The 25,099-nt window shown below is 43.6% G+C and overlaps 3 protein-coding genes and 1 long non-coding RNA gene across 5 annotated transcripts in view; 1 reads left to right on the top strand and 3 right to left on the bottom strand.

Annotated features, from left to right (window-relative positions):
• ptk7b (protein tyrosine kinase 7b) overlaps nucleotides 1-3,734 on the bottom strand; it is an 85,339-nt gene extending 81,605 nt beyond the window's left edge. The window contains exon 1 of the mRNA XM_088610670.1: nucleotides 3,084-3,734. Coding sequence (XP_088466796.1) covers nucleotides 3,084-3,201 — 118 coding nt within the window. The 5' untranslated portion in view covers nucleotides 3,202-3,734. The remainder of the gene's footprint in view (nucleotides 1-3,083) is intronic.
• On the top strand, nucleotides 2,054-9,959 carry LOC148646108 (uncharacterized). 2 transcript variants are annotated; one of them, XR_015928004.1, is made up of 2 exons: nucleotides 2,054-3,052; nucleotides 8,381-9,959. It is a non-coding gene; the product is annotated as an uncharacterized LOC148646108 (long non-coding RNA). The 2 variants fall into 2 exon arrangements; XR_015928003.1 differs by lacking the exon at nucleotides 2,054-3,052 and adding an exon at nucleotides 3,759-3,844.
• On the bottom strand, nucleotides 6,357-17,328 carry soul4 (heme-binding protein soul4). Its single transcript, XM_088610671.1, has 6 exons — nucleotides 17,125-17,328; nucleotides 13,959-14,151; nucleotides 11,655-11,740; nucleotides 11,294-11,435; nucleotides 10,755-10,938; nucleotides 6,357-8,943 (listed from the first exon to the last, which is right to left on the bottom strand). Exons 2-6 carry the CDS (start codon nucleotides 14,119-14,121, stop codon nucleotides 8,769-8,771), a joined length of 750 nt encoding a protein of 249 aa, XP_088466797.1. The 5' UTR covers nucleotides 14,122-14,151; nucleotides 17,125-17,328; the 3' UTR covers nucleotides 6,357-8,768.
• A 1,113-nt stretch (nucleotides 17,329-18,441) lies between these two features.
• On the bottom strand, nucleotides 18,442-22,172 carry LOC148646106 (uncharacterized). The gene is made up of 4 exons (XM_088610012.1): nucleotides 21,865-22,172; nucleotides 20,592-20,849; nucleotides 20,161-20,224; nucleotides 18,442-19,095 (listed from the first exon to the last, which is right to left on the bottom strand). Exons 1-4 carry the CDS (start codon nucleotides 22,037-22,039, stop codon nucleotides 18,996-18,998), a joined length of 597 nt encoding a protein of 198 aa, XP_088466138.1. The 5' UTR covers nucleotides 22,040-22,172; the 3' UTR covers nucleotides 18,442-18,995.
• Nucleotides 22,173-25,099: the final 2,927 nt, after the last annotated feature.

Genomic DNA, 25,099 nt, shown 5'->3' with positions numbered 1-25,099 from the left:
TCTTTGGACAAGCAAAAGAATATGCAGCTCCAGAACCTGCAGGGGATGCTCTGAATTATTTATTGAAAGCTGTAACCACGACCACCGGCTGTGTTATTAGAAGGCCATGAATTCTGAGCATTTATAAATGTGGTTTGAAGAAAACTGTAATTGCAAGTCTTACTTGTTTGCTTTCAGACATACCCTGCTTTCATGATATAAATACATAACTTAAACATTATTAATGACCATTCATAAAACCTGTTGCAATGCTTGCTGTGCACTTAAAACAAATGTGTATCTTAAATACCAAACAAGCACGCAGTCATTAAATTTAAAAAAAGACAGCAAAATTCTCCTCAACAAGATAATATATTAAAAGCTTATGTGCTCCGTTTGTTAGTCATGTATTACTTTTTCTAGAGAAGGAAACTTATTTAATGGATTCACAATAAGTGAAAACATGTAGATATTACAGAGTTCTATATAACTTATCAATTATATTATATGGCCAACTGACATATCACATTGCACAGAAAGCCAGAGAACCATACGAAGTATAAACAAGCAAAGTACTGTTATGAACTCATCCGCAACTGTGCTAGTAAATATTTAAACTCTCAGCTTGTGCACAGTGAGATACAAGCCTGAAATGAAAAGATTGGTTTGGACCCGATAGTGATTTATAACACCCAGATCAACTAAATTTACATCAATGTATACGTCTGCCTTCTGAAATAGAAATAGTAATCTCGCCACTATACATGGACGTCTATTTCATTTACCTTCCAACAAAAGGAAAATGTTTACATAAGAAGAGAGGTCAAGCCAAACACAGCTCTGAATCGCGCCCAGGACAGACAAGAGGTCCAACATCATTGCCTCTGGCAGACAGTTCACAGCTGTAGTCCTGTCTCCCTTCAGAAAGCATTGCCTTTGGAGGCAGTGTCACAGATCATCCTAAATGGAGAAGGAACACCGCACGCTTCCCAGCGGTGTCTTGTGGTACCCAACCATCACGGCCATTAGAAAGGAGTCCTAAAACAAAGTTATACGGGCCCTCCATCCCTATTCAAAGCCCGAAATAACCTTCTTTTTGTTTTTTCCTCCCAGGAGCTGTCATTACCATGACAAAGGAGGAAGGTATTTTGCCAGGATGCTGAAGTGTGGAGATCGGGGGGGGGATATGTGAAGTCTCAGGCCTCAGCTCTTTTATCTTTTCCCCTCATTTGCAAATGAGTTGCAATTTCCTATCCTGCCCCCAGCAGCCATCCTCTCTCTTGTGCTTGAGAACTCCCAACATCCCCCAAGTTCACGCAGAGCGGAGGAGCTCCACAACTCCCTCCAGACCGGGAGGGGAGGCAGAAATAGGAGAAAGCTTGAGGTGTGGATGTGTCAGTGCCCCCCCCCACCCTCACCCCAACCCTGTTGCTCCAGCCTTTTGTTTTAATTTGTTCAACTGATCATGCTACTCCGGGTCTTCGAATGGACCGATCCGAATCCGAAAGGCCAAGACGTCGTGGGCGACACGACACACCATCGGAAATTCAGTTAATTCGGAGGGCGAGTGCAGAAGGAGCCCGTACGAATCTGGAACCACATCCAAAGCACCGGCATTTTAAACCTGGCGCTGCGGCTCACTAGACGCTGTGCTCGGCCTCAACTGCTGAAGCGCCGCTCCACCCCGGAGCTGGCTGTGATCCTCTGTAGGAGAGCTGTCTCAGCCCACAGATTTAGGGATCATTTTCACATGTCCTGCGTAGACTGTACCCATATGCCACAAAAGCTTGCGAAGGATAAATCAGCTTGCTAATTAAAACAAAGCTCCCACCAGCACATTTCAGCACAGGGGGTCTTCACGGGTGCCCACGGTCAAGGGAAGCTTTGATGTGCTCTCCTCCAGTCATAAAACACTAGAGGTCTTCGGGGGGGGAAAAAAGTAACTTGTGCGCACTGTATCGCCTTAATGGGCGAATTCATCATTTTATAAAGTTACAAAAGCAATAAATAAAACGGGTTTCTCGGCCTCCCTCTCTCTCCCCGGTCCCGTCACATCACTAACCCCTGACCTCAGCTTTGAAGTGGATCGTCTCGTGTTCGCTCGCTGGACGCTAGACAGGTAGACCGTAAAACTCCTCAGAAACATCATAACCGGGCGTGGGGAAAAGCACGATTCATATTAAAAGAGCTACCGCGTTTTCTGATTTTTTTTTTAAGAAGTGCCGTTTTATTGCATAATAAGAAATGCTGCGGCTAGCAAATCATCCAGATTCGTCATATGCTCGATTTTAATGGGATCGCCTTTATATGAGCTATTTTACCCTGCACGTTTGGAAAGGCACTTTTGTATTTTTTTTTCCGTGCGTACACGATGCCACTACCCAACTTTTCTGGCTTTTCACCATGAACTTTCCATGTTCTAACCAAGTCCTCGCCACTTTCTACTCCGCTTTTCACCGCCGCGTATCTGTGGGCTTTTCCAAGGTGAGTCGAGACCGGAGGAAACAATACCCTCGCAGAGCCCAAATGTTTCTTTTTGAAAGAAAAGTAACCTTCGCAAGCTTTCCGCGCCGTACTCCTGTCGCCCGACCCGCGTTTGGCTGTGTAAACATGCGTGCGGACATAGAAACCTGCTTTTGTTGACTTTATTTTTAGCTAAAAGTCTCTCTGTATTCGCTTAAACCAAAAACGAGCGAAGAATAAGTCTTTTGTTGGAGACCCCGGGCGTAGGACGGCTCGCCGACTTTTGGAAAGTTTTCTTTCCACGTTGAAACACACACACACACTCCGGGCTTGAAAAAGCTCACGAAGTGCACCGAGAAAAAGCCACCGTCCGCCTGCTTTCTTCTGCCCTAATGAAACACATCTGAAATTCCCCCAGAGAGGGATTTTGGAGAGTATCTCGTTCGTCCTATAAAACGGCGACTCTCAATTGCGGAGACTCGCGTTTCGGACTTTTTTTTTTTGTTGTTGTTGTTGCTGCAGCTCGAAGTAAGTTCCCCACCACCACCAAAAAAAAAGACGACCATGATGTGGATGTTAGAGAAGAAAACCGCATGCACAGGTTAGTCAGGTAAGTCTTAAATTAAAGCAGAGCCTCATACCTTTGGCGCAGAGTATGCCGATGGCGAGCGCCGCAGCCGCTCCGGCCGGGAGCCGTACCCGGGGCAGGCGGGGGCGAGGGGCCGAGGGGCGGCAGCTGTCCGCCGCCGGTGCCTCCATGGTCGCACTGGGGGGCGCAGCCGCCGGCGACGAGACGCGTGCGAGACACCGGGGATACCAGAATGAACGGGTCTTCGTGTTTGTGTAATACTACCACACACACACACACAAAAAAGGAGAATGACGGCACGAAAAGCCGGTGGAAGTGAGCGAGCGAGGAAAAACCCACCCCCGAGTGCCCCGAGCCGAGTCCTTTAAAAACCGCTTATGAAACTACCCCCTTTCTGTCGGGGGGCAGGAGCCCGTTTCCCCTAGCAGTCCGGATCAGAGGTCACGCAGGTTCACTGGGCGAGAAAGGCAGCCTCCTCCATTCCCGAGCAAGGGTCTCCTGTGTACTTTTATTTTTAAAAACGTTCTGAATGGTGACGATATTACAGCTCCAAAGTGCGGTCCGGCTCCTTCCTCCTCCTGCTCTGCGTGAGACCCGTTTCCCGAGAAACCCAGCCTGCCGACTAGTTCAGTCCCACAACCCACCGCACGAGTTTCACACACCGAGCGCTCGCGCACTCCCCCTCCCTCCCTCGCGCACTCGCTCCCGTGCCGCAGCCGCTTCCGGTCTCCGGGACAGGCCAACCCAATGGCAAGGAGCTCAGACGGGAGTGGGAGGAGAGGGGACCAGTGCTGCGGCCTCCTGGCGGTATAGGTGAGCGGAATGATTTTTGTTTTTAAAGAAAAGGAGAAAGGAAGGGTGCGCGCGCACACTCACGCGCGCCCCATGCAGTCCACCGACGCGCTTTGCTTGTCTCACAGCGCCGCTCTGTCCTTAGTTGCAACTCTTGTCAACTTACTTTTCTCCCCCCCCCCCTTCGGCTCGAAACTGCCCCCCCCCAAAAACGAAAAGCTCAGGATCAAAAGTCCGAAATCGCCCGGAGTCGTGTCAGGGCGTGTGAGCGGAAGACCCTTGCACACTGCACAAGGCAGAAACAGCGTGTAGTGTTTTAATACCCCTGCTCCGTCTTCGCCGAGTTCAACGAAATAAGGCAAACTAGTCTGATCTTATCCAGCATCAGCTGCAGCTGCTAAAAACCGAAATGGGCTCAACTGCTCGTCTCTTGTTGGAGGCGAATAAGTGTTCAGAGTTTGAGATGTACTGGACTTATTATTGGGAAAACTGTGAATCAATGTGCAAATCTCCAGTAGGAATATCTACAATGTGAAATTGATGGAGTGGACATTTCTGCAAGTCTTTAACAGAGAAATACGTTCCCCATGCTGCTGAGACACATGCACTTTCATTCTGGTGAAAAATAAACCGAAGCTCTAACTGTAAGACAATGGACAAGTTTAAAAGACAAGCATTCAGTTTCAACTCGGTAAAATTAGGTCTCACGCACTTGAAAGACGAATTTCCATTTGAACCTGAACGTAAATGACTACATTAGATTCATATTAAAAGGCAAAAGAGGGATTTTGTCAAAATGAACATTTAATTTTTTTCTTTTGCAATCCGAACCATAACTTAGACAAGCAATAATTATTTAGAAAAATGTTTACACAGCCCTCCCGTGCTCCTACTAATGTTGCGTTTTGCTAACGAGAAAATAACAGCTCTTGAAGCGAACTTCGCCAAGTAATTACTGCCTGAGGAAAAGAGGAGCGTTTAAAAACATAGCATATATCACAGAGCAGAATTCCCGAATAACATCTACTTCTACTGCCAGTATGAACCAGAATTATATACAGTGGAGGCCAAGGCAGTGTATCACATAGTGATTCAGGTTTTCTAAAACACTTTCATTTTGCTTCTGGGTTTTATGATACCATGATGTCAGTACAGCAATATCGGGAGAAGATCCCATTTGCACGCAGTAATTATAGACCATGTACTGTACGTGCCTGTCCTCAGATGACTTGAGACTGTCCTGTATGACGTGTCTGTTACAGGCACTTACAGTTACAGGCTCGGCGAATGGAACGAGTATGTGCACCAATAACATTGCTGGTCCATTTATTAGGAATTGTGCTAGAAGTTATGACTAATTTTGTGGACGTACTGTATTTTTGTCTAAAATTGCTTATGTGCTGTGGAAAGCCTCCTACAGTACCTCGATACTTTCGGTATCGATTAATTTAGGTAATCGAAGTAAAAGAAATAAAAAACCGGAATGTGCGGATGTTCAGGAACTCACCTGCATTCAAATATTCATTTTGCTCCTTGCCAAACCGAAAGGAAAAAGCACATTTTCATGCCGACTTCACCGAGACACCTTAAAAAGGTTTTTACTAATTCAGCTGAGTGAATAAACAATGGTTATTCAGTCTCCCGAGAAACCCATCCAGTAGGGAACACTTACGCACGGGATCCTAAAAAGACCTTCTGCATCTTAGAGTTTAATTAAGATCCGTTATTAAATTCAGGACTTACAGAGTCATATGATCAGAATGGTTGTGAACGGGTTTTTTTATCTGTACGGGTTCTGCAGAGTTAATCTGGTCCGATTGCCACTTAAGTATGTTCTGAATTGTGTTTGGGCTCTGGAATTAGGTTTAAAGCTAAAAAGAGCTGTATCACCCACCTGCTTGCACGTTTGTCACAACACTACTGCAAACGGCTGCAGTAGATTACACACCTATTGCCAAAATGACAGCACACGAACTGCTGTCATGCGCAAGATGGCCACCAGGTGGCGGTCTTGATTCACTGCAGCATAGTGAACCTTTGGTTCTCGGCCACAAATGAAGGAAAGGCGACCAGTTTATTTTTCAGTGTTATAATTAAAACATGGAGCATTTCATATCAATAACTCTTATTTTACTCACTAACCCAGTGCCTTCTATATTAATAAACAAGAAAAGTCATTGTGTCTGAACCAATGTCACTTCAAAATAAAAACTGATTTAACTCTTCTGCAGATCTGTGAATTGGGGGATGATCCGAGTAATTTAAGAATCTTAAAATTCTTAAACTCTACATAGCTAGTTGCAGGATTAATGTTTTTGTTAATACAACAGTCTCAAATATTAGAAATGACCTCCTTGTTAAATTTTATTCCGATTCTAATATCTTGTGTAATGAACAGTCATAAATTAATGAAATTGCCAAATTGTGAACCCACTTTGTGCAGGGATTACCAAAATCAATTTACTGATCTGGGATATTATATATATATATTAATTGACCGACCTCTTTGGGAATTAATGATTAATAAACAATAGACTGAAATAACACTTTATTGCAACAAATATAGGACACCTCACGATAAACTCCATACAAATCCCTGTAATGTAACAATACAGTATGCACTGATACAAAAAAAGCAAAGTTTCACAAAATGTGTGGCTTAACTAATGCTCACTTTGTCACAACTGCATGCAATAAAACCAGATGAGGAATCTCACTTATTGGAACATTGTCTTCTTGTACAATTGCAACAGTAAGAAAAAGGTTGCAGAAGATTTTGAACAGGTTTCAAGGAAAGGAAAGGCATTTAGAAACATATTGCAACTCACTAAAAAGTAATTGGACCAAATGTTTCCATGTTTTGCTGAAGCAGACAAAGGTGCATAGGATACATTATACAAAATCTACAAATTGAAAAAGGTAAAGTAACTTATAAAACTGTCAACATTAAAAACAACAAACATATGTCAAATCAATGGTTACTCTAAAGATAAAGTATTACCCAAGGTAAACACGATTGTCTCTCCATTCAAGTCATCTATAGTACATTTAATCGGCTCTACATCAACTGATCCCCTCTCAGACTTCTTTTCTTTATCATAAATTCCCCCCCCCACAAGAATAATCATTTTGTTTTCAAAGTAATGTTTCCTAATCAAATTCGCAATCCCTTTCATTCACCAAGAATGTTACACAAAATGTTTATGTTGCTGAATGTTTTTGTTGCTGAAAACATGTTTTTGTTTTGCGAACTGCTGGAAATAATCAGTTTTAAAATAGGTGCTACTGGACAACCTTTCAAGACTGCAACACAGAATCAAATGTCATTGCTTTTGTCCTATAGTGGTGTGTTGAAATGCTTCTACAGATACACTTTTATGACAAAATGTTTCACAACTGAAAAACCATTTCAAAATAGTAACTTTTTTAAAATTAATTCATTTGAAAGAACCACTTAATTGTGCAGTACTGTAGTGCTTTCAGTTTAAAAAAACACCATTATCAAAAAGTATCTTTGAAAGTCCCAACAGTTGTCTGAAAGTATCTTTTAGATGAATCAATTCTCTTTACAGAAAAAAAAACAAGGCTCCAATCAATCACACTTATTTGACAAAAATATTTGTAATTCGCAACGTTTAACAAAACTTTCTCCTCATTAAAAAATATGGATTCCACTAAGTGATTAGAATTTGTATTGTCTAGTGCGGTTTTATACTGTACAGTATATGTAATTTATTCAGCACAAACCTCAACATTCAATGCACATACACTGGGCTCACCGACACTGAATATTTGCTCAATATCAATGCCTTGAGGGAGGAATGATTTATAAATCTTGTTTTTACAGTCCATGTTATTGCTGTATTACTCCAGGCCGAGACTGGTTTAATAGGATATATGATTAATGATAATCATGTGTCATTTATCCATTGATACATGACTCAAAATAATCTGGAGAACAAGAACTACCCTTTCTATGAATCATTCAAAAAGTAATTTAAATGTAAAACTGCTTCTAAAACAAAAACTTTGTTAAAGTTTTTTTTTAGGATTTTCAGCAAGCAGCAAGGCACGGTGTATGCTATAAAGCCAAACAACAAGAAGAAGTGATTTATATGCATGCCATCATCCTTAACCAAAAGCAAAGAGGAAGAGGAAAAAAGTACTTCAATCTGGAAACGCGATTTATGTCTCCTGTGACAAACAGCTACAAGCCTTTCCACTTGCAGTGCAAAACACTGGTACCACTTCAGGACCAGTGTGAAATACTGGTTCAGATCAACCAGGAGGCTGAATCCTCTGTCCTATCACCTGCTTCTACAGGTGTGCAGAATGCCTGCTGAACAGGTCTAACTGCTCACCTGCCTTTGTGTGGTGCTACATTTGAATTAGGCCACAGATATCACCCATCCCCTCATATTTCACTACCTTTGCAGCTCACTGTACTCCCCAGAGTCAGCCCCTCTTAACGCGCAGGCCGTTACAGAGACTGAACGGGATATAACCAAGAGGAGAGAAGGCATTACACATACCTTCCCATTATCTCTTCACTCTCAGGGCATACCGAACCTCCGGACTACCAGGATTGTAAGGAAAACCGAGCCACAGAGGGAGAAAGAAATCAGGGTCACTCTTGAGGTTTCTGACCATCTGTGCAGGCAGGTAATCCAGAATCAGGTGAACAAAGTTTCGCATGGCGTAATCAGATTTTGCACCCATCACCCCTTTCAAATCCTCTTTTAAAACTCACAGTTACACTCCGGCTTCCCGTCCCGGAAAAGCGACTGCCTTGATTCGTGAATACCCGTTTTTTCTGTTGAATTGTTTTGTCGTACAGTGCCTTGAGACGATGTGCCGTGAAAGGCGCTATATAAAATGAAGGTTGCTCAGTCCTGTGGAGGGGCGGGGGATTCTGGCGAGATCCTGGACACGCTAACCTTTGGCTCTAGGGGTCGCGGCGGATGAACCAGATCTCGTTCCTGCGGCAGGCCACTCCTGGGTTCTCATACACTGCCACCATGTACATGTCTCTGTGGAAGTCGTCTGTGGACCCCAGCAGCTCCCACAGCAGGCTGATCTGCCTTGTGATGGTCTCCTCTGTGGTCGTCCCGAGGAACACCCTGGAAGGTCAAAGACAAGCCAATCCTGGTTCAGGCTTGTTCTCCTATTCATATGCACCTGAGGATTCAGCTCTACAGTTAGGCTACTGAAGTCAGTGGTATGCTGCTGGTATTCCTTTCACCATAAGCTACAGTATCTCACACCTGGAAGCACATTAAATGTTTTGCTGAAGGGCCAGGTTGGGATGCTACAATGACCTACCTCCGGCATGAAAGAATTCAAGGTGCATAACCCCCCTCCCCCTCCTCCAATTAAAAATCTTCCAATTAAATAACCCCCCCCCCACCAGTGCATGTAAATTCCAAAATCACTCCAATCAGTCCAGTCCCGTTTGCCTTCCCCTAATGAAGGAGCTCGTGTGTCATTCACGACTTTGTCATGTTAGAGAAGCCAGGTGAGGGAGTCTTGGCTGAATAAGAGAGTAACAGCACAGGTGGAGATTGTGAGGGGTCACATACTGTAGGGTCATTCCAACTGCAACACCCACAGTCCCACTTACTGTGAGAAACTACAGCAGCCCGGTCTCCTCCAGGGGAGAAAGGCTTGCCGAATTTCAAGAAATTACAGATAACTTCATCAAAGTTTTCATCAAGCTTATTTCCACACATTCTTTTACAACAATTGTGTTGTTGGGTGTTGCGCATCTGTTTTTTAAAGGTTTTTTTTTTATTTCTATCCTGTATAAAAAGGTCATAAATAACAGAATATTAAAAAGACGAACTACATACATGTTTAAAGAGCGGTATTGCAGTACAGTGCTCTACAGTACACATTACCCTATCTTGTTTGATGACAAAATATTGTTTGAAAAAAACGTACAACACACTTTCACCACCTCAGCCTGTGGCCATCAGAAAATGTTGAAAGCTGGACTGAGTTGTCAAATAATGATTTACTGTATTTTTATAGGATTTGAGTGTCTGCTGGGAACTATACTGAGCATCAAAAGAAACATTTCTAAATTATGCATATGTTTTAGAAAAATAAAGCTTTCAGATTTTGGATATTCATTAAATAGTTTTAAGCCTTGTTTTTCTGAGTTGATCAGTCATGACTAATCATAGCACTCAAGTGACTTTGTGGCACCTGCACTAAAACACCTTCTTAATGAGAACTGATAGGACAGAGGTGATGAGGCAATTTAACCCATCTGATGTCAAGCCTGGTGAAAAAAAAAATCAAAAAGATAATTGTGTCGAGGACTGAGCTGTCAGCAAACGGTTACTGGGGTGTTTGGAAACCAGTAATTTCAAACCAAATATCGCGGGTCCATATCCCATCCCCTATTGCAAATTTATAGGATGTGCCAAGATGACACGCATCATCTAGGACAAGTTCCACAAGAAGAATTGGAAAAAACTCCACGAGACAGTGTCTGCAAGCTGGTCACAGCATGCCTCACTGCTCTACGGCTTGGACTGCTTTCAACACTGCCACACGTGCTACAGGCCCATGGGGTTTTACTGCAAACCCCCTGATGATGACAAATGTTGATCAGTATAATAAATTTACCTACAGTATCAGTTCAGTAAAAGGTCAGTGCACCTTCTATCAGGGTGATTTTCCTGCTGGCAAATTTGTTACATTCTTACACAAATGTGCATTTGTAATAAGCTTCTTTTGATACTCAATATATATTTTATTTTTTATAACAATAATTATATAACACCAGAAATCAGACGCTCAAATTCAGGAAACAAGGCACGCCTTAACCTGCTGTGATCCCTGACTAATGAATAAAGGTTTGGCACTGACACCAGTGCACTGCAGGTGCCATTGTGCTTATAAACCAGAGGAAAACATTCCCCACCTGGTGATGACTCTGAGAGGCCCTCTCTGGATGATGACAATTTCGGGGTCTGTCGGATCCGGTGGGTTGTCCTGGAACTCAGCGGGTAGGTAATAAGCTGTCAGGATCTCTCTAACAAAGCCTGTCCCATCCTCCAAGATCTGGATCTTATTCACAACCGGCACGGTCATCCCTAAGTAACGGCCTGGAAGATGAAAGGGACAGAGAGTGGGGTTGTTTCCCCCACTTTAAAGACACCCTGGCTGACTCATCCCACCCTGACCTACGCTCAGCCATGTGTGTGCTGCTGCCTGGGGAATCTCAGTCACAGTCTGCTAGTGACATGACCCAGGCAGGCTCGAGCCCAGGACCACAGAGCTCACCCTGCGCTTGGGCAAGCGTCTTTACTGGCTGAGTCTTTTAGGAGGCATAAAGTCTCTTAAAGGCCAAATTTTAATTACAAAAACCTACAAGCAGTTAAAGATCCTGGATGTATAGTCAGGCAAAAGCCTCTTTAAAATCTGCAGCTCTGTAAGCAGGAGAGTAAAGTGCTGACTTACCTGTAGAGTTTTCCTTGCAGATGTAGCGCATCAGTTTCATGAAGGCCATAGAAATGCTCTGCTCGTACAGGTCCTCCCCCTTGGTGACACAGGCCCATTTCCCAGCTGGATACACTCTCTCCTCGTACACAGTCTCATCCAGCTGCAACAGTGGAGCCACAAGCCCTCTCAACACCCTGCTCTGCATCACCCCACCTGCCACTGCCTTACGACACAATTTATGTGCCAAGATTTCTTCTAAATCCTTGATTGCATTCCCGACCTTTTATAAATTGCTCCAAGAAAGGTATGGTCATCTGAAATATATGCGTTAAAGAAATATTCTTCTCGATTCCTAAGCCGAGCATCAGAAATCAGGTACCTTTTCATGCCGAGATACTGTGACATATGGCACCTGCTCTCGGACTTGGCTCTGTCTCGTCATCAGCTGAATCGGACCAGACATTTCTGTTTTAAAAAAGAACATCCCATAATAGATTCAGATCACAGTGCTGCCTAAAATAACAAAATGGGAAATGCTGAGCTTGAAGAGGCTACGTCTGAAAAAAAGTGTCTATGTTGACGCATCATTTATGACTTGTAGACAACATGGCAAACGATAAAAAAGGCAAACACAATGTTAGGATATATACTGATGGAAAAAGGAAACGCAACACCACCTCCTCCACACTCTGACCCTCCCAGCTGCGTGGAACAGGCTGAAGAGTGACTCATCCATGAAGAGGACCTGATGCCACTGCCGACGAGTCCATCGCAGCCTCTGTCTGGCCCAAGCCAGTTGGGTGTGACGTCTAGGAGGTGTGAGCAGAGGGCCTCTGACAGGCCGCCTTGCTCTAAGACCAGCAGCATGGAGCCTCAATGTCCGTCACTGATATGGGCATTGTGTCTGCTGGCAGTTTCAGCAGCAGTATGGGTGGCAGATCTGAAACGATCTCTCAGATGGATCGGTCTGATGTGTCGGTCCTGCTCTGGTGTGGTCATCCAAGGGTGACCGGATCTTGGACGGTCATCCGTCCTGCTGGTCTGCTGAAACCTTCTCTGCAGTCGGGACACAGTGGAACGGCTCACTCCATAGTGTTTGGCAACGCTGGCACATGATATGCCTGCCCGCAGCATGCGAATGGCCCTCTCCCTTGCTTCTGGTGACATTCAAGGCATTATGGAATGCAAAGAAAAGTGTGGCCTTTTTCTTGCAGTGACCTAGGTTTTGAATTAAGGCCTTTTTAAAGGTGACCTGATCAGGCATTTTTCCACCTGGACCTCATTGAGTAAAAGTATACCTAATGAACTTTCGTGTGATTGGCAAGTTGCAATGCCTCACTGCACAAGCTGTATTGCTGGTCAGAGGGCTAAAAACAAATTGACAACTTTTTGTGAAAGTAAATAAGCTATAACTAAAGTATTCTCATTCCAGAAAATGTTGCGTTTCTTTTTTCCATCAGCCATATCACCCTGCAACTCACAACTGGCAACCCACTGAAGCTAAGCAGGTGTGAGCCTGGTCAGTACCTGGATGGGAGACCTCCTGGGAAAAACTAAGGTTGCTGCTGGAAGAGGCGTTAGGGGGGCCAGCAGGGGGCGCTCACCCTGCGGCTCATGTGGGTCCTAATGCCCCAGTGTAGTGACGGGGACACTATACTGTAAACAGGCGCCGTCCTTCGGATGAGACGTAAAACCGAGGTCCTGACTCTCTGTGGTCATTAAAAATCCCAGGGCGTTTCTCGAAAAGAGTAGGGGTGTAACCCCGGCATCCTGGCCAAATTTCCCCATCGGCTGTTATCAATCATGGCCTCCTAACAATCCCCCTCTGTGAATTGGCTTCATTACTCTGCTCTCCTCCCCACTGATAGCTGATGTGTGGTGAGCGTTCTGGCGCACTATGGCTGCCGTCGCATCATCCAGGTGGATGCTGCACATTGGTGGTGGCGGAGGGGAGTCCCCATTACCTGTAAAGCGCTTTGAGTGGAGTGTCCAGAAAAGCGCTATATAAGTGTAAGTAATTATTATTATAATTATTATTATTATATATATATATAAAAGCCGAAAATTTAAATAAAAATTGAAGAATGCACTAGTCACATTGAGATGAATATGAAGCTGATACCCTATCCTTTTTTAAAAAGGACTGGATGAGATCCTTGGTTAATTTAGCGGGCTATATGGGCCAAATTAGCTACCTCTCATTTGTAACTGTTCTTTTCTGTATCTAGTACAATCCCGCAGTACCGTTTAAAGTAAAGAGCTGATCAACACGATTCCACATGGCAGTTACTCCATCCGAAGCAGAAAATGAAAACAGAAGACATTTTTTTTTAAAGGAACACTACAAAGCCCACTAGAGGATTAAGGATTATTATTGAGTCAGGATTCAGATGACTCAGTAATGCAGCCATGGGAGTAAGGGCACCTCCTTTCCAGTTGTCATCAAGCAAGCTGCATTAGTGTAAAATGACTACCCGTGATTCTATGCTACACAGATGTCACTACTAATGCACGCATGCTTTATTTTGTGGCATTACAGCAGCCTTCGGCAATCTTAATCACAGGCATGAAGGGTAGCTGTGCTTAGCATATAACCAGGAACCGCAGTGCTCTTCTCCTTTACATTACTGTCCAGCAACTGTTTTACTTTGCCCTGTCATAGCAAGGTGACCCTGCCTGCTACCTTGGGGGACGGACACTTGGTGTGTGCTGGCTACAGCCTGCCAATGGGCCAACAGCCTCTCCTCCTCCTCCTCGTCCATTGGCTCAGAGTTGTCCTCCGGGACGTCATTGTCCAGCTGCTCGTCCTCCAGCTCCGCCAGGTCCTCAAACGTGATCCGAGCCATGAGCTGAGGAGGCACAGGCAATCTGCAGCCCTGCGAAACCAGACACAGTCTGAGTTCAGACTTACTGAGCCCTGACAGGCGCAACTCAAACAAGTGTAGCGTTATAAAAATACATCCAGCCTGAAGAACACGACATATGAAATAAACTTCTTTCTGGGGAAAACAATCATCTATCTGCAAGGGCAGAAATTTCATGGCAGGGCTTAATTTATTCAGACAGTGATCTCCTCCTCCTGACCGCAACATTTAAACAGCGCGGTTTGCTAAATCCCTTGGAGTGGGAGTTGTGTTTTTTTTCTTAATTGGTGTGTGAGGGTCACTGCACTACTGTCAGGTTAATCCCTCCAAAAACCCCCCATGTCTCCAGGGAACCATCTGGGCCATGAGCAGGCAGCTGTGGATCGGGAAATGATCAGTTCTTGACAAGGCATGTGTGCAAACTGACTCCCACCCCGGCATGTAGATCTCGAGGCAGCAAAGAGTTAAAAGTCCCCAAGGCCACAACACAAGGACTTCAGATATGAGGATGCACAAGCACGAGGGCTCCGTTACCATGCCAACAGTCCAGACAGCCACAGAGCTCAAGGAAGCGCTCTGGGAGAGGAAGTGGCTGAGGGCATACCCATACCCTGGCGATTCAAGATCGACAGCGGGGCTACGTCACTAACAGGTCATTCTACTCCAGCAGGTGCGTGCCTCACTTTCTCCGATTTTGTAGAAAACAACAATATACCCTGTACATGCTTGTGAAACCCGCGCACTTGTGACAAACATTCTGGCAGACTTACAGGTACAGACAAGAAAAACCTGTATGTTTTTAAATAATCACATATTTCTTCCCTTTGCTGTATTTGGAAGGTTTGGCGCAATATCTAAGCATATTATTTTTATTTATATGCTCCCTGAAAAACATCTCAAAACGTCATGTTTGTAAGCATTAAAACCTATCCCCAGTAGCCAAACTGAAACAATAAATGCACTTAGTGAACGATGTCTTTCTTTAATCAGTAGGAAACCTTCGGGTTCTGGACTCCTCACTGGGGCTGCAGGTTCATCTCTCGGGTGTGGGCGCATTACCCTTGAGAGCTTGACTTCTTCCCGATTCCAACATCGAATTGGGTACAATTGCGTAAAAAAAAACAGGTTAATTCTAACTTCTGTAAATCTGCATGAAAGTGTCAGTCGAATAAATGATGTGTAGTCTACAATAATCATATTCCTTACTTCTTATGCATGATTCATTTTACAATAACTATGATCTCTTACATTATATGCATTACCTACAGGGTACAAAATTCAGATACTAATGCTTATAATCAAATTGACGGACGATAATAATAATAATTGCTTACACTTATATAGCACTTTTCTGGACACTCCACTCAAAGCGCTTTACACAGGTAATGGGGACTCCCCTCTTCCACCACCAATGTGCAGCCCCACCTGGATGATGCGACGGCAGCCATAGTGCGCCAGAACGCTCACCACACACCAGCTATCAGTGGGGAGGAGAGCAGAGTAATGAAGCCAATTCATAGATTGGGATTATTAGGAGGCCATGATTGGTAAGGGCCAGTGGGAAATCTGGCCAGGATGCCGGGGTTACACCCCTACTCTTTTTGAGAAACACCCTGGGATTTTTAATGACCACAGAGAGTCAGGACCTCGGTTTTATGTCTCATCCGAAGTATAATACAGTGTCCCCGTCACTATACTGGGGCATTAGGACCCACATAGACCACAGGGTGAGCGCCCCCTGCTGGCCCCACTAACACCACTTCCAGCAGCAACCTTAGTTTTTCCCAGGAGGTCTCCCATCCAGGTACAGACCAAGACTCACACCTGCTTAGCTTCAGCAGGCTGCCAGTTGTGAGTTGCAGGGTGATATGGCTGCTAAAAATAGGATTTTTAGTCCTACACATTAGGACACGCTTGGTTGTAGAGAATAAGTCGACCAATTACAGTCTGCAGGCAGTTGCTGTCTCACACAAGAAAAGGACTGCTACTTGCAACAATTTCCAACAACTGCCAAGTCGCACTGCGGGCACTGAGACAGCAACACGAGCAACTCAAGGAAACTGATGGTCACCTGGTTTTGCTGTAGTTGCGGTCCCTTGCCTGAGGCGGCGCTACACACGCTGATACCTCAACACGCTCTGAACATACGATAGATTTTAATATCGCTGTGCAACAGAAGTCACCCTTGAAGATTCTATACAACATTTTTACACCCACGCAGTAATATTGGTACTATTCTGTTATTATTCTCTACTTTCAGGACTGAACAGGAGTCCTCGCTAAGGGACATTGCCATCTCAAGAGCGTGGATCCAAATGCGACTCTTACACATCCCTTTATTTCTACTGCCTAGGAACCTGACATTTTTTTTTAAATTTTCAATGTACCTGAAGGGAACGATTTACGAGTGTGGAAATGATTTCCGATCCGCTCGCTTGGAGCATTCTTCGAAAATCGAATAAACTTAGTTCACCCTGGCATGAAATGTTATCTCCTTTTATAAAAAAAAAATCAAGATACACTTGATATATGAATTGTATTATTCTTCCAATCTCTCATTCGGATTTTTTTAAAACTGCCGTTTATGCATGGCTATTGTTTTGTCTTTCCAAAATGCCGCATTCGGATGAAGGGCAGTAGCTTAGAAAAAGTAGGTCAACTTGCACAGCCTGGGCGCACGAACCCACGCCATCAACAGTAACTTCATTATGCAGATAACAGTGCGCTCTGCAGCCCTGCACTTGTTCTGCACATTAACGTCTGTACAATAAGACAGAACCGCCAGATACAGCAGCTCGCAGCCCTTAAAAAACCATATTCCTCACATAACGTAACTTCCCAGCAACAAAACCTTGCAAGTGTTTTTGCACAGCTAAGCGTCACACGCAGCTTACAACGAGCTGCAATGTTCTCTGCCGCCTTCACGGAAAAGCCTTCACTTCCGCGTCAGGCTTCGGACTTCAAGATACAAAAAAATAGGCTCACCTGTTCACTTACGACGTACCGAGGTCTTACTTGGCGAGTATCAAGCAGGACCGACAACCGGCTGCTCGGCAAAAACACCACCACACTACTGCAGGAAACGGCTGCTCGTCACGTGACTGGCAGCCCACAAATAGGCCACACCAGGTGAAATCCGCGACGCCGGCCGCATTAATGGGATTACAGGGGCACCCCCATCCAGCACACACAGACCCCGGTTCTTCTCATACTAGTTACCATAGAAACGCCAGGAAAGAAGCAGAGGATAACGGAAAAGAGGCTCCGTCACTTGTTGGAGTGCCGTGTTTCACGTTTTGAAACACTAACAGCGTAATAACTAGCATTAATAAGAACAGCTGCAATATAGCTGCAGTACAGTATGGTAGTGCAAAACACCTTTTTCAATTGAAGGTATAACCTTCCATTTTTACTTCATTGGCCTGACTTGCCATGCATTAGGCTGTTCTCGTATATTTGTAACGTTCCCCCCCCCACGAGAAAATTAAACTGTATTCTTGAAGTTATTCTTTAATGAAAAGCCAGTGTTTCATTGGAATATATCTGACAGCCAACGTAACTGCCACCAACCTGTGGGATGAAACAGCTGTTATAAATTATACATCCCGAAAATCCATCCATCCATTACAGACACCTATTCCTGGTTAGAGAAGTAGCCACCTGGAGCCTTCCCTGAAAGCACAGGGACACAAGGCCAGGCGACAGCCTTTACAGAACCCCACTCCGCTGCAGGACACACACAAGCACACAGGGGCTAATCCGAGAGACCAAATGAACCCAGTCAACAGGCCTCGGGAACAGGGAGATAACTGCAGCACCCAGAGATCCCCTCACACAGAAAAGGGGGAGAATCTGCCAGCTTCACACAGCAACCTGGAATCGAACCCAGAACCCAAGAGCTGCGAGTCTGCAGCTCTTCCCACCACACCTATTACATTTATAGGGTCCACATTAGAGCATAGCTGAATCCCATCCTCTCCAGCACCCATGGGAGACTCTTCCCTCACCATTACCATCTCAAGTGAGATGAACTCCCTTTGAGAAAAGGGTTCACATCTCGTGTCACCTTGCACAGTCCCAACAACCGGACCATCTTTGTGAATCGTCAAATGTCACATCATATGTGCAGATGTACCTCTAGAGCACCATTGTCTGTCTGCTTACAATTCAGAGAGCTCACAACCGTAAGTTATTGATCAATCTTCCGGGGTCACCATAAACCGCTTGACAACTGAGAGAGCTCAAGCCTCGAAGAAGCTTATTAGTACTTATCATGAAAAATAAATAAACAAAACCACAGGATTTTTTTTAAAACTTGAGTCTTTATTAAAGGAAGTAAATAAATGTGGTAGACAAAAGTAAAAGAAACTGTTTGAACCAGCAGAATAAGATACAATATATAAAGGCACAGTAGAAGTTAATTCAGTCCCAACACCAGCCCCCCAGTTAGGTTATGTTACAAAACTTGCTTGCTTCCATTTTTCTTTCTAACTTAGAATGCCATATGCCATTATTTGCTTTTACCTTTAGGAACAACTGCACAGTTCCTATGACGATTCTGCTCAATTGATGTAGGAAGAATATGTTGTAATATTGACATTTCTACATTTGTTGCTTTCTTCACCACCATCACAACACTGAAAGTTTTAAAATTATTAAAAAAAAAACAAATTTAAAAATGTGTTTTCTTAAATCTGAAAGCAAAAATCACTTCCCCCAAGCCCAGGTGCTAATCTGCACATGGCTCAGCAATTGTTCTGGTCACAGGCTCGTTAGAGAACTGCTCTCTAGGAAGGCAGAGCAGAGGTGAAAGGTGAAAGGCGAAAGGTGAAAGCTGTGGTTAGGAGGCTGGCACTTCACAGTGAGCAAGCAGACAAATAGGAAGACAGGTCTGAAGAAAAGCACTGTGAGTCAAAAATGTGCTTATGATGGCGTCTGTAGTCATCTTCACCACTCCTGAAAAATGAAAAAAGAAATCAAACCAATTTGAATTAAAATATTATGAATAAATACATATAAACATATAAATACATATCTTTATTGGCTTATACAGAACATGAATAATCTTTGCTGTCCTTAGTATGAATCCGAATTTCAAGACAGTAGAGAATACAGGAAAGGAACAGCACACTCACCAAACTCAGTGAAAAAATGAGTTTAAAGTTAAACAATTACTGCATCAAAGGGCAATCTTAAAAAAAGTTGTAAACAAGCTGCTTTACCATCTTGTAATTCAGATGTTAGAAGCTAGGCACGGTTGGGCCTGGTCAGTACTTGGATGAGAGATTTCTATGGAAATTAGTTCTTTTGGTGGACCAGTAGGTGGCACTCTTCCTATGGACAAGAACGTCCAGACCAACTCTCCAGTATGGTGACTGGGGACTGTGTGCTGTAGGAGGTGAAGTGCCTTCAATGAGACATCAAGCTGACATCTTGACATTCAAGATCCAGCTGCACTTTTCATCAGAATAGAAGTGTTAACCCTGGGGTCCTGGATAAATTATTCCCCCCTTAATTCTAACAGTAAAGCCATTTCTTCCAGCATGGGGCTGCACTTCAATGGTGGATAAAGTAGACCCCCCCCCATGTGAAACATGTTGGGATACTACATAAATGCAATGAATTAATAATTTCTCAACAGGTTTAGTACATGTAACATAGTTCCTCAGATTTCTAAGTAAAATATGAACTCAATCTTAATTAAGAGAAGTTAAAAAATAATTAATTGAAATGGTAGCTTGTCAAACTCATTAATAAAAGTTTTCCATTTAAGGATATCATCTTTAAATGCCAACTTTGGTTTGGAGTTGTTTTTTTGACCATGTCCGTGAAACACAGCTTTAGAAAATTCTCAAAAATTGGATTGCAAAGGGTATCATTATCACGCAAGCAGAGGGAAGATAGTCACTCCATTCCAGTCAGTGAAATCGATCTTAAACATCTGCATCCTGGGCCAGTTGTTCGACTCACTCATCCCCCTTGAGCTTCTACACGGTGTAACATCTAGCTGAAAATACTCACTCGTCAGACATGAACAACTTCTTCACACACTGGATGTCGTCAGTGATATCATCATCAATCAATTCTTGTGAGAAAAAAAAGAAGAAATGATTATTATTACTATGACTTATATTTTCTGAGCAGTTCTATGTGAATACACCAGTAGCCTCCAACATAAAGATGACATTGACACAGTGTTTTTTTGCACCTTCAATGAAAATCTCTCAATTACTAGCCTTTTTTTTCTAACAACATGTGCAAACAACAACTCAACTCAAACGTCCTTTCAGTCTTCCCACAGTCCTTTTCCAAACTAACTACGGCAAGTCGCCATGGACGTACATGGTAGCTGACCACACTGGGGGCTTAAAGCCTGTGAACCTCTGGTAGTGGGTGCAGTGCCCCTAAGCTCTCCTCCACTTGACACCTGAAAAGAGGGGCGAGCAACTTACTGCTGCAGTTCATCTTGCACAAGTTCATCCCGTCTTCGCAGACGACCACGTTGAGGAGCTGGAAGAGTCCCAGGCGGAGCAGCACTTTGGCCGGGACAGGCTTCTGCTCCTCGGCGCTGTGGGAATGGGACTTCCCTTTCTTGAGGCTCCTGCCTCTGCGGTGAGGAGGAGGTGGAGGTGGAGGATGGGGAGCCTGAGGCCTCACTGGGGTGATAGCGCTACTGTTCAGCTGGGTAGTTTCATTCAGGTGGCAAATCACTGTGGAGAAAAGGAGGGAGGCGAATCGGTCATTTTTAGATCGATCAGTAAATCGGTAAGAGCACAGATTTAAAAATGTCACAAGTTAGCAGTGGCAATTATATGCAAGAGCTGGACAGGCTATAAATTCTCAATATCACACCAGCAGTTGCATCAGGTTCGGTCAGGAAAGCCTAAAACTGGATTATTTGGTTTTACAAAGCCTGCATTCTTCCTGTTCAACATCTTCTGATCTCCCCAGTGCTGAGTCCTTACAGCTGCTTATGGGCGCCTATTTGTTCAGAGTCAAACTAAGTGTATTTTTCCAAACTAGCGTTTAAACAGGGCAGCTGGGAATCTCGGAACTAGTGAATTGCCCATTGTGGGTCATGGCTCTTAGAAAGACGAAAAAAAGAAAGCCACTGTCATCCTGCACACAGCCCAGCTCAGAGAAGCGAGAGCAGACTCACAGGTTTCCACTAACAACAGAGAAAAGAGGGTTGCAAAACACAGTGGCGAGTAGAGGGTTAAACGACAACAAGAAAAAGAATCTGTAATAATATACATAATAATATATAAAGCAGACATCTTCTACAGATTCACTGTCTGACAAGAAAGTTAGTTATATACATATCTTTAAGCATTCAAATGCTGGACACCTAGAAAAACAGGTCAATAGGAGCCAGGTGAATAATAATAACCAGTTAAATAAATGATTATTCAGTTCTCCCGCAGATCATGACTCTGTGGTTCATGAGAGATTTGACTGCGGTGTCTTTGCCTCAAACATGATGTCTATTTATCACGAACTTCTCATCAATTTCAAATGATTTTTTTCTCCGTGAAATAACCTTGCATCTTTCACTTCTCCACAGGTGTTTTTCATAAAAGCTAGGAAGATTTGTCACTGTGACAAAAAAACCCCCAAACAAGACATAACTACAGAAAAACAACCCAACAACCCCCCCTCCCCCAGGAAAGCAGACACAGTGTGCAAGGCTATATCCACAGATTTGCAAAGACGCCCGATCCTGACCTTTGGCGAGCAGCGCCACAGCCTCGGTGTGATTGAGCTGAGTCTGGTTGGACTGCAGCTCGGGAAGCAGGATGGAGGCCAGCTCGCACTTCTGGAAGACTTTGGCCTCGCTCGTGCCCAGGTGAAGGGCCACCAGGGCCAGCAGTGCTGCAGCGACCAGTGAGAGCTTGTTCATGTCTGATTTCAGAGATCTCGGTGTCTGTGTGCTTCTCCAGAGCGCAGGCAGCTCCTTAATATACAGGTGTCGCTCCCTCCTTCAGTCACACAGCCCCATGTCACGTGAGGAAACTCTAGACGGGTGGTGGTGAAACTATTGAATGTTCCAGTCGGTTCTGGAATTATAATAGCTGTTGTCTGTTGCTTTTTTTAAACATATTGAAAGGGCTGAGACAACAGGCATCAGTCACCTCTCACCTGGTTCAGGTATTGTGAACCAGTGACAAACATGACTCAGCAGTTTGAGACAGGTGTATATGCTTACAAAGCCATCCTCCTGCATTCTGCCCTGCATCCTACTCTCCAAAGAGAATGTTTTTTTCCCCACTGGCGTCACCTTTTGAAACTAGATTCCACCCACTTCCCTCTTTCACATGCCTCAAGTGCACTTCAACACAAAGAACACAGACAACATCAGACTGATAAAAAAAGAGTTCTCCAATTGCCTGTGTTCTCACAATGTTCATTATTGCAAAAGAAACAAAACCACCTACTGTGTTTCAGGGGCTTTCTGAGTTTACGACAGAACCCTGTCTTAAAGTTCTTATTATTTTATATTATTTTATGTCATCTGTTTTCTGATGGGTGCTGTTTTAAATAGATACTTTATTGATCCCGTGAGGGAAATTACAGTGCAACAGCAGCTTAACACAGACAAAACAGCAACAGTGTTACAAATGATACAATAATAATAATACAATACAATCAGTACAGTGAGAAGTGCACTAAGAAGAGTTACTCACAGTCCAGAACACACAAAGAACAAACCAGAACAGAACAGTACACAAAAAAGTCATATTGCACACTATACATACAAATGTATTGCACTGAGACGCAGTGATGAGGCATTACACAGTGTATTTAGGGAAGAACTGTGTATGTCAGAACAACCAAATAGTTATCAGTTTGAATACTTTATTTTTCTCTCTAGACATAAAATGTGCCGTACAAATGTAACTTTGCAATTACGAAGAAGTTATTCAGGTGGGTAGCTGCGACAGCATGCATAATCTGCAAAGGAACAGGTAATAGATTTATTCCATGCTAAGAAGAGAAGAGAGAAAACACAACGTGTCAGCTGTGAAGCCTTCTTCAGGTGTGAGAAGAAGGCTCACACCTGAAGGCGGCTTTACAGCCGAAACGTTGTGTTTTCTCTCTTCTCAGCATGGAATAAACCTATTACCTGTTCCTTCATAAGTTATTATAATTTCACCTTTATATAAGAAAGATAAAAGTAAAAACAAGTGTACAGTAAATTCTATATATATAATGTAAAGAATCAGGAAGGAGAAAAATAGTTTAAGAAGCAAAACCTTTAAGTATCCCATGAATGGGATATCAGACATCAGAATGTAGGTTTACCTGCTTCAACTCTCAGCCCGTTATCCTGAGGGAAGGCACACTCTTCACTTTGTCCCCGGCATGAACGGCCCAGGCATTAATGTGTTGATCACATAAGTGAAAGCAGAATTTCATAGGGTTCTCGTGTACTGTGCTTTTACGCTTAAAGGGAATCGGATTTTGGTTTTCCAAATGTTGTAGAGTTTAAAACAGACTACAACAGCACAATTACATGTAAATAGCACTTTGAGTGGAGTGTCCAGAAAAGAGCTATATAAGCGTAAGAAATAATTGTATTGTTATTATTATTATTATTATTATTATTATTACAACATTGAGAACAGCAGAGTTCTCACGTTGGTGCCTGACCGTGATTTGTTGCGTCAAAGGGCAATCTTAGAAACCGTTGTTAATGAAACAAACATTGATAGTTGTCGATGTGATGGCGACCTGGGCTCCTGCCTGGAGCCCCAGTGGAGACCCCACAGGATTCTCAAGATATGCCACCCAAACTAACCGTATGGATAGCAGATGCCAACGTACCCTGTGAATGATTCGCACATCCCCCCAGCACTCGAAACAGCCGACTAATCTCTTTAATCTTTCCATTTACAAATTGCTACATCTCAGGCTCTCCCACAAAAAAAATGAATTAGTCTCCCATTGTCTCCCCTGGCCTCCTGGTGACAATGTGCTCATCTTTTCTTTAGTTTCTCTTCTTGCAGGTTTATATCAAGCACAGTTAAAATGTCTGGTTAGGCACTGGCTGGTGTACACTTTGTTGCAAACAATATTACCTTCACTAGCGAAGGTGGTTAGACATGAAGACATGGTGATGTGTGGAGACACACAAAACAGTTCCACATCAATGAAGTCCTACACCTTTAGACCTCAAAAATGTGATTCTCTCGCCCCACAAACCAGGTGTCTCCACCTTGGTCACAATGACCATGCCGCAGCTCATATCAAAACATAGGAACTCCACATTATCTTATGGTAGTTCAAGACTTATGTTAAGGTGAATGGAAGTGCTCAAGAGCTTAAATCCATGAATGTTTGAGAATCCTGTTCTTTGCTTTGCCAAAACTACACTCCACCAAAATAGGGGCAGAAAACAGCATACTAATGTGAACAGGGTGACCATCCATAGAAAAAGGTCTAAATGTTATTGAAGAAGTGAGGACAGGGTATAATGGTATATGCTTCCCACCTTTTCTCTCTTGTTGTCGTTATTGGTGGGTACTCATTCACTTTTGCACACACAAAAAATATAATATACAATCTCAGCATGCTTTTGACCAGTGTCTAAAAAACCAACCCTTATCCTCAAGAGCCCTGATCCAGTTAGTCTTAGAGGTGACCTGTGACTACTGATCGACAACACTTGAGGGTTATTGATTATTTAATCAAGTTAACTGTTTAATTAAGAGAACCCTGCTACTCGAGGTCAGAAGGATAATTAGAACTGGTCCCAAATGATATCTAAAACTACTTAATTTAAAACTAAATATCTGCACTTCTTTTGCAATTGGTTATAGCAGTAAGCATTAAAATAACGAGAGTCCTCAGGCAAGGATCAGCCTGGTGATAAGACTGTTCAATGATTAGCAGCCACCAGTGTGCATATCTTCTTCATTTTGAGGGCAATGGAATATCAAAAGACAATGAGATGGAGACA

This window comes from Lepisosteus platostomus, chromosome 17, assembly GCF_059453375.1.
Source record: "Lepisosteus platostomus isolate fLepPlt1 chromosome 17, fLepPlt1.hap1, whole genome shotgun sequence".
In the NCBI taxonomy this organism is placed as follows: Eukaryota; Metazoa; Chordata; class Actinopteri; order Semionotiformes; family Lepisosteidae; genus Lepisosteus; species Lepisosteus platostomus.
Note: the sequence above shows the minus strand (reverse complement) of the source record. Positions and strands in the feature narration are given on the sequence as shown.

Bases quoted from the DNA above. Each gene is read 5' to 3' on its own strand.
- soul4 (XM_088610671.1), bottom strand. From the start codon at position 14,121: ATGGCTCGGATCACGTTTGAGGACCTGGCGGAGCTGGAGGACGAGCAG. The intron at 11,741-13,958 runs GTAGCAGGCAGG...TTTTTAAAACAG, and splicing joins CCAAGTGTCCGTCCCCCAAG to AAATGTCTGGTCCGATTCAG. The intron at 10,939-11,293 runs GTAAGTCAGCAC...TTCATCTTCCAG, and splicing joins CTGCAAGGAAAACTCTACAG to GCCGTTACTTAGGGATGACC.
- LOC148646106 (XM_088610012.1), bottom strand. From the start codon at position 22,039: ATGAACAAGCTCTCACTGGTCGCTGCAGCACTGCTGGCCCTGGTGGCC. The intron at 20,225-20,591 runs GTAAGTTGCTCG...TTTTCTCACAAG, and splicing joins GTGCAAGATGAACTGCAGCA to AATTGATTGATGATGATATC. The intron at 19,096-20,160 runs GTGAGTATTTTC...TTCATTTTTCAG, and splicing joins AAGTTGTTCATGTCTGACGA to GAGTGGTGAAGATGACTACA.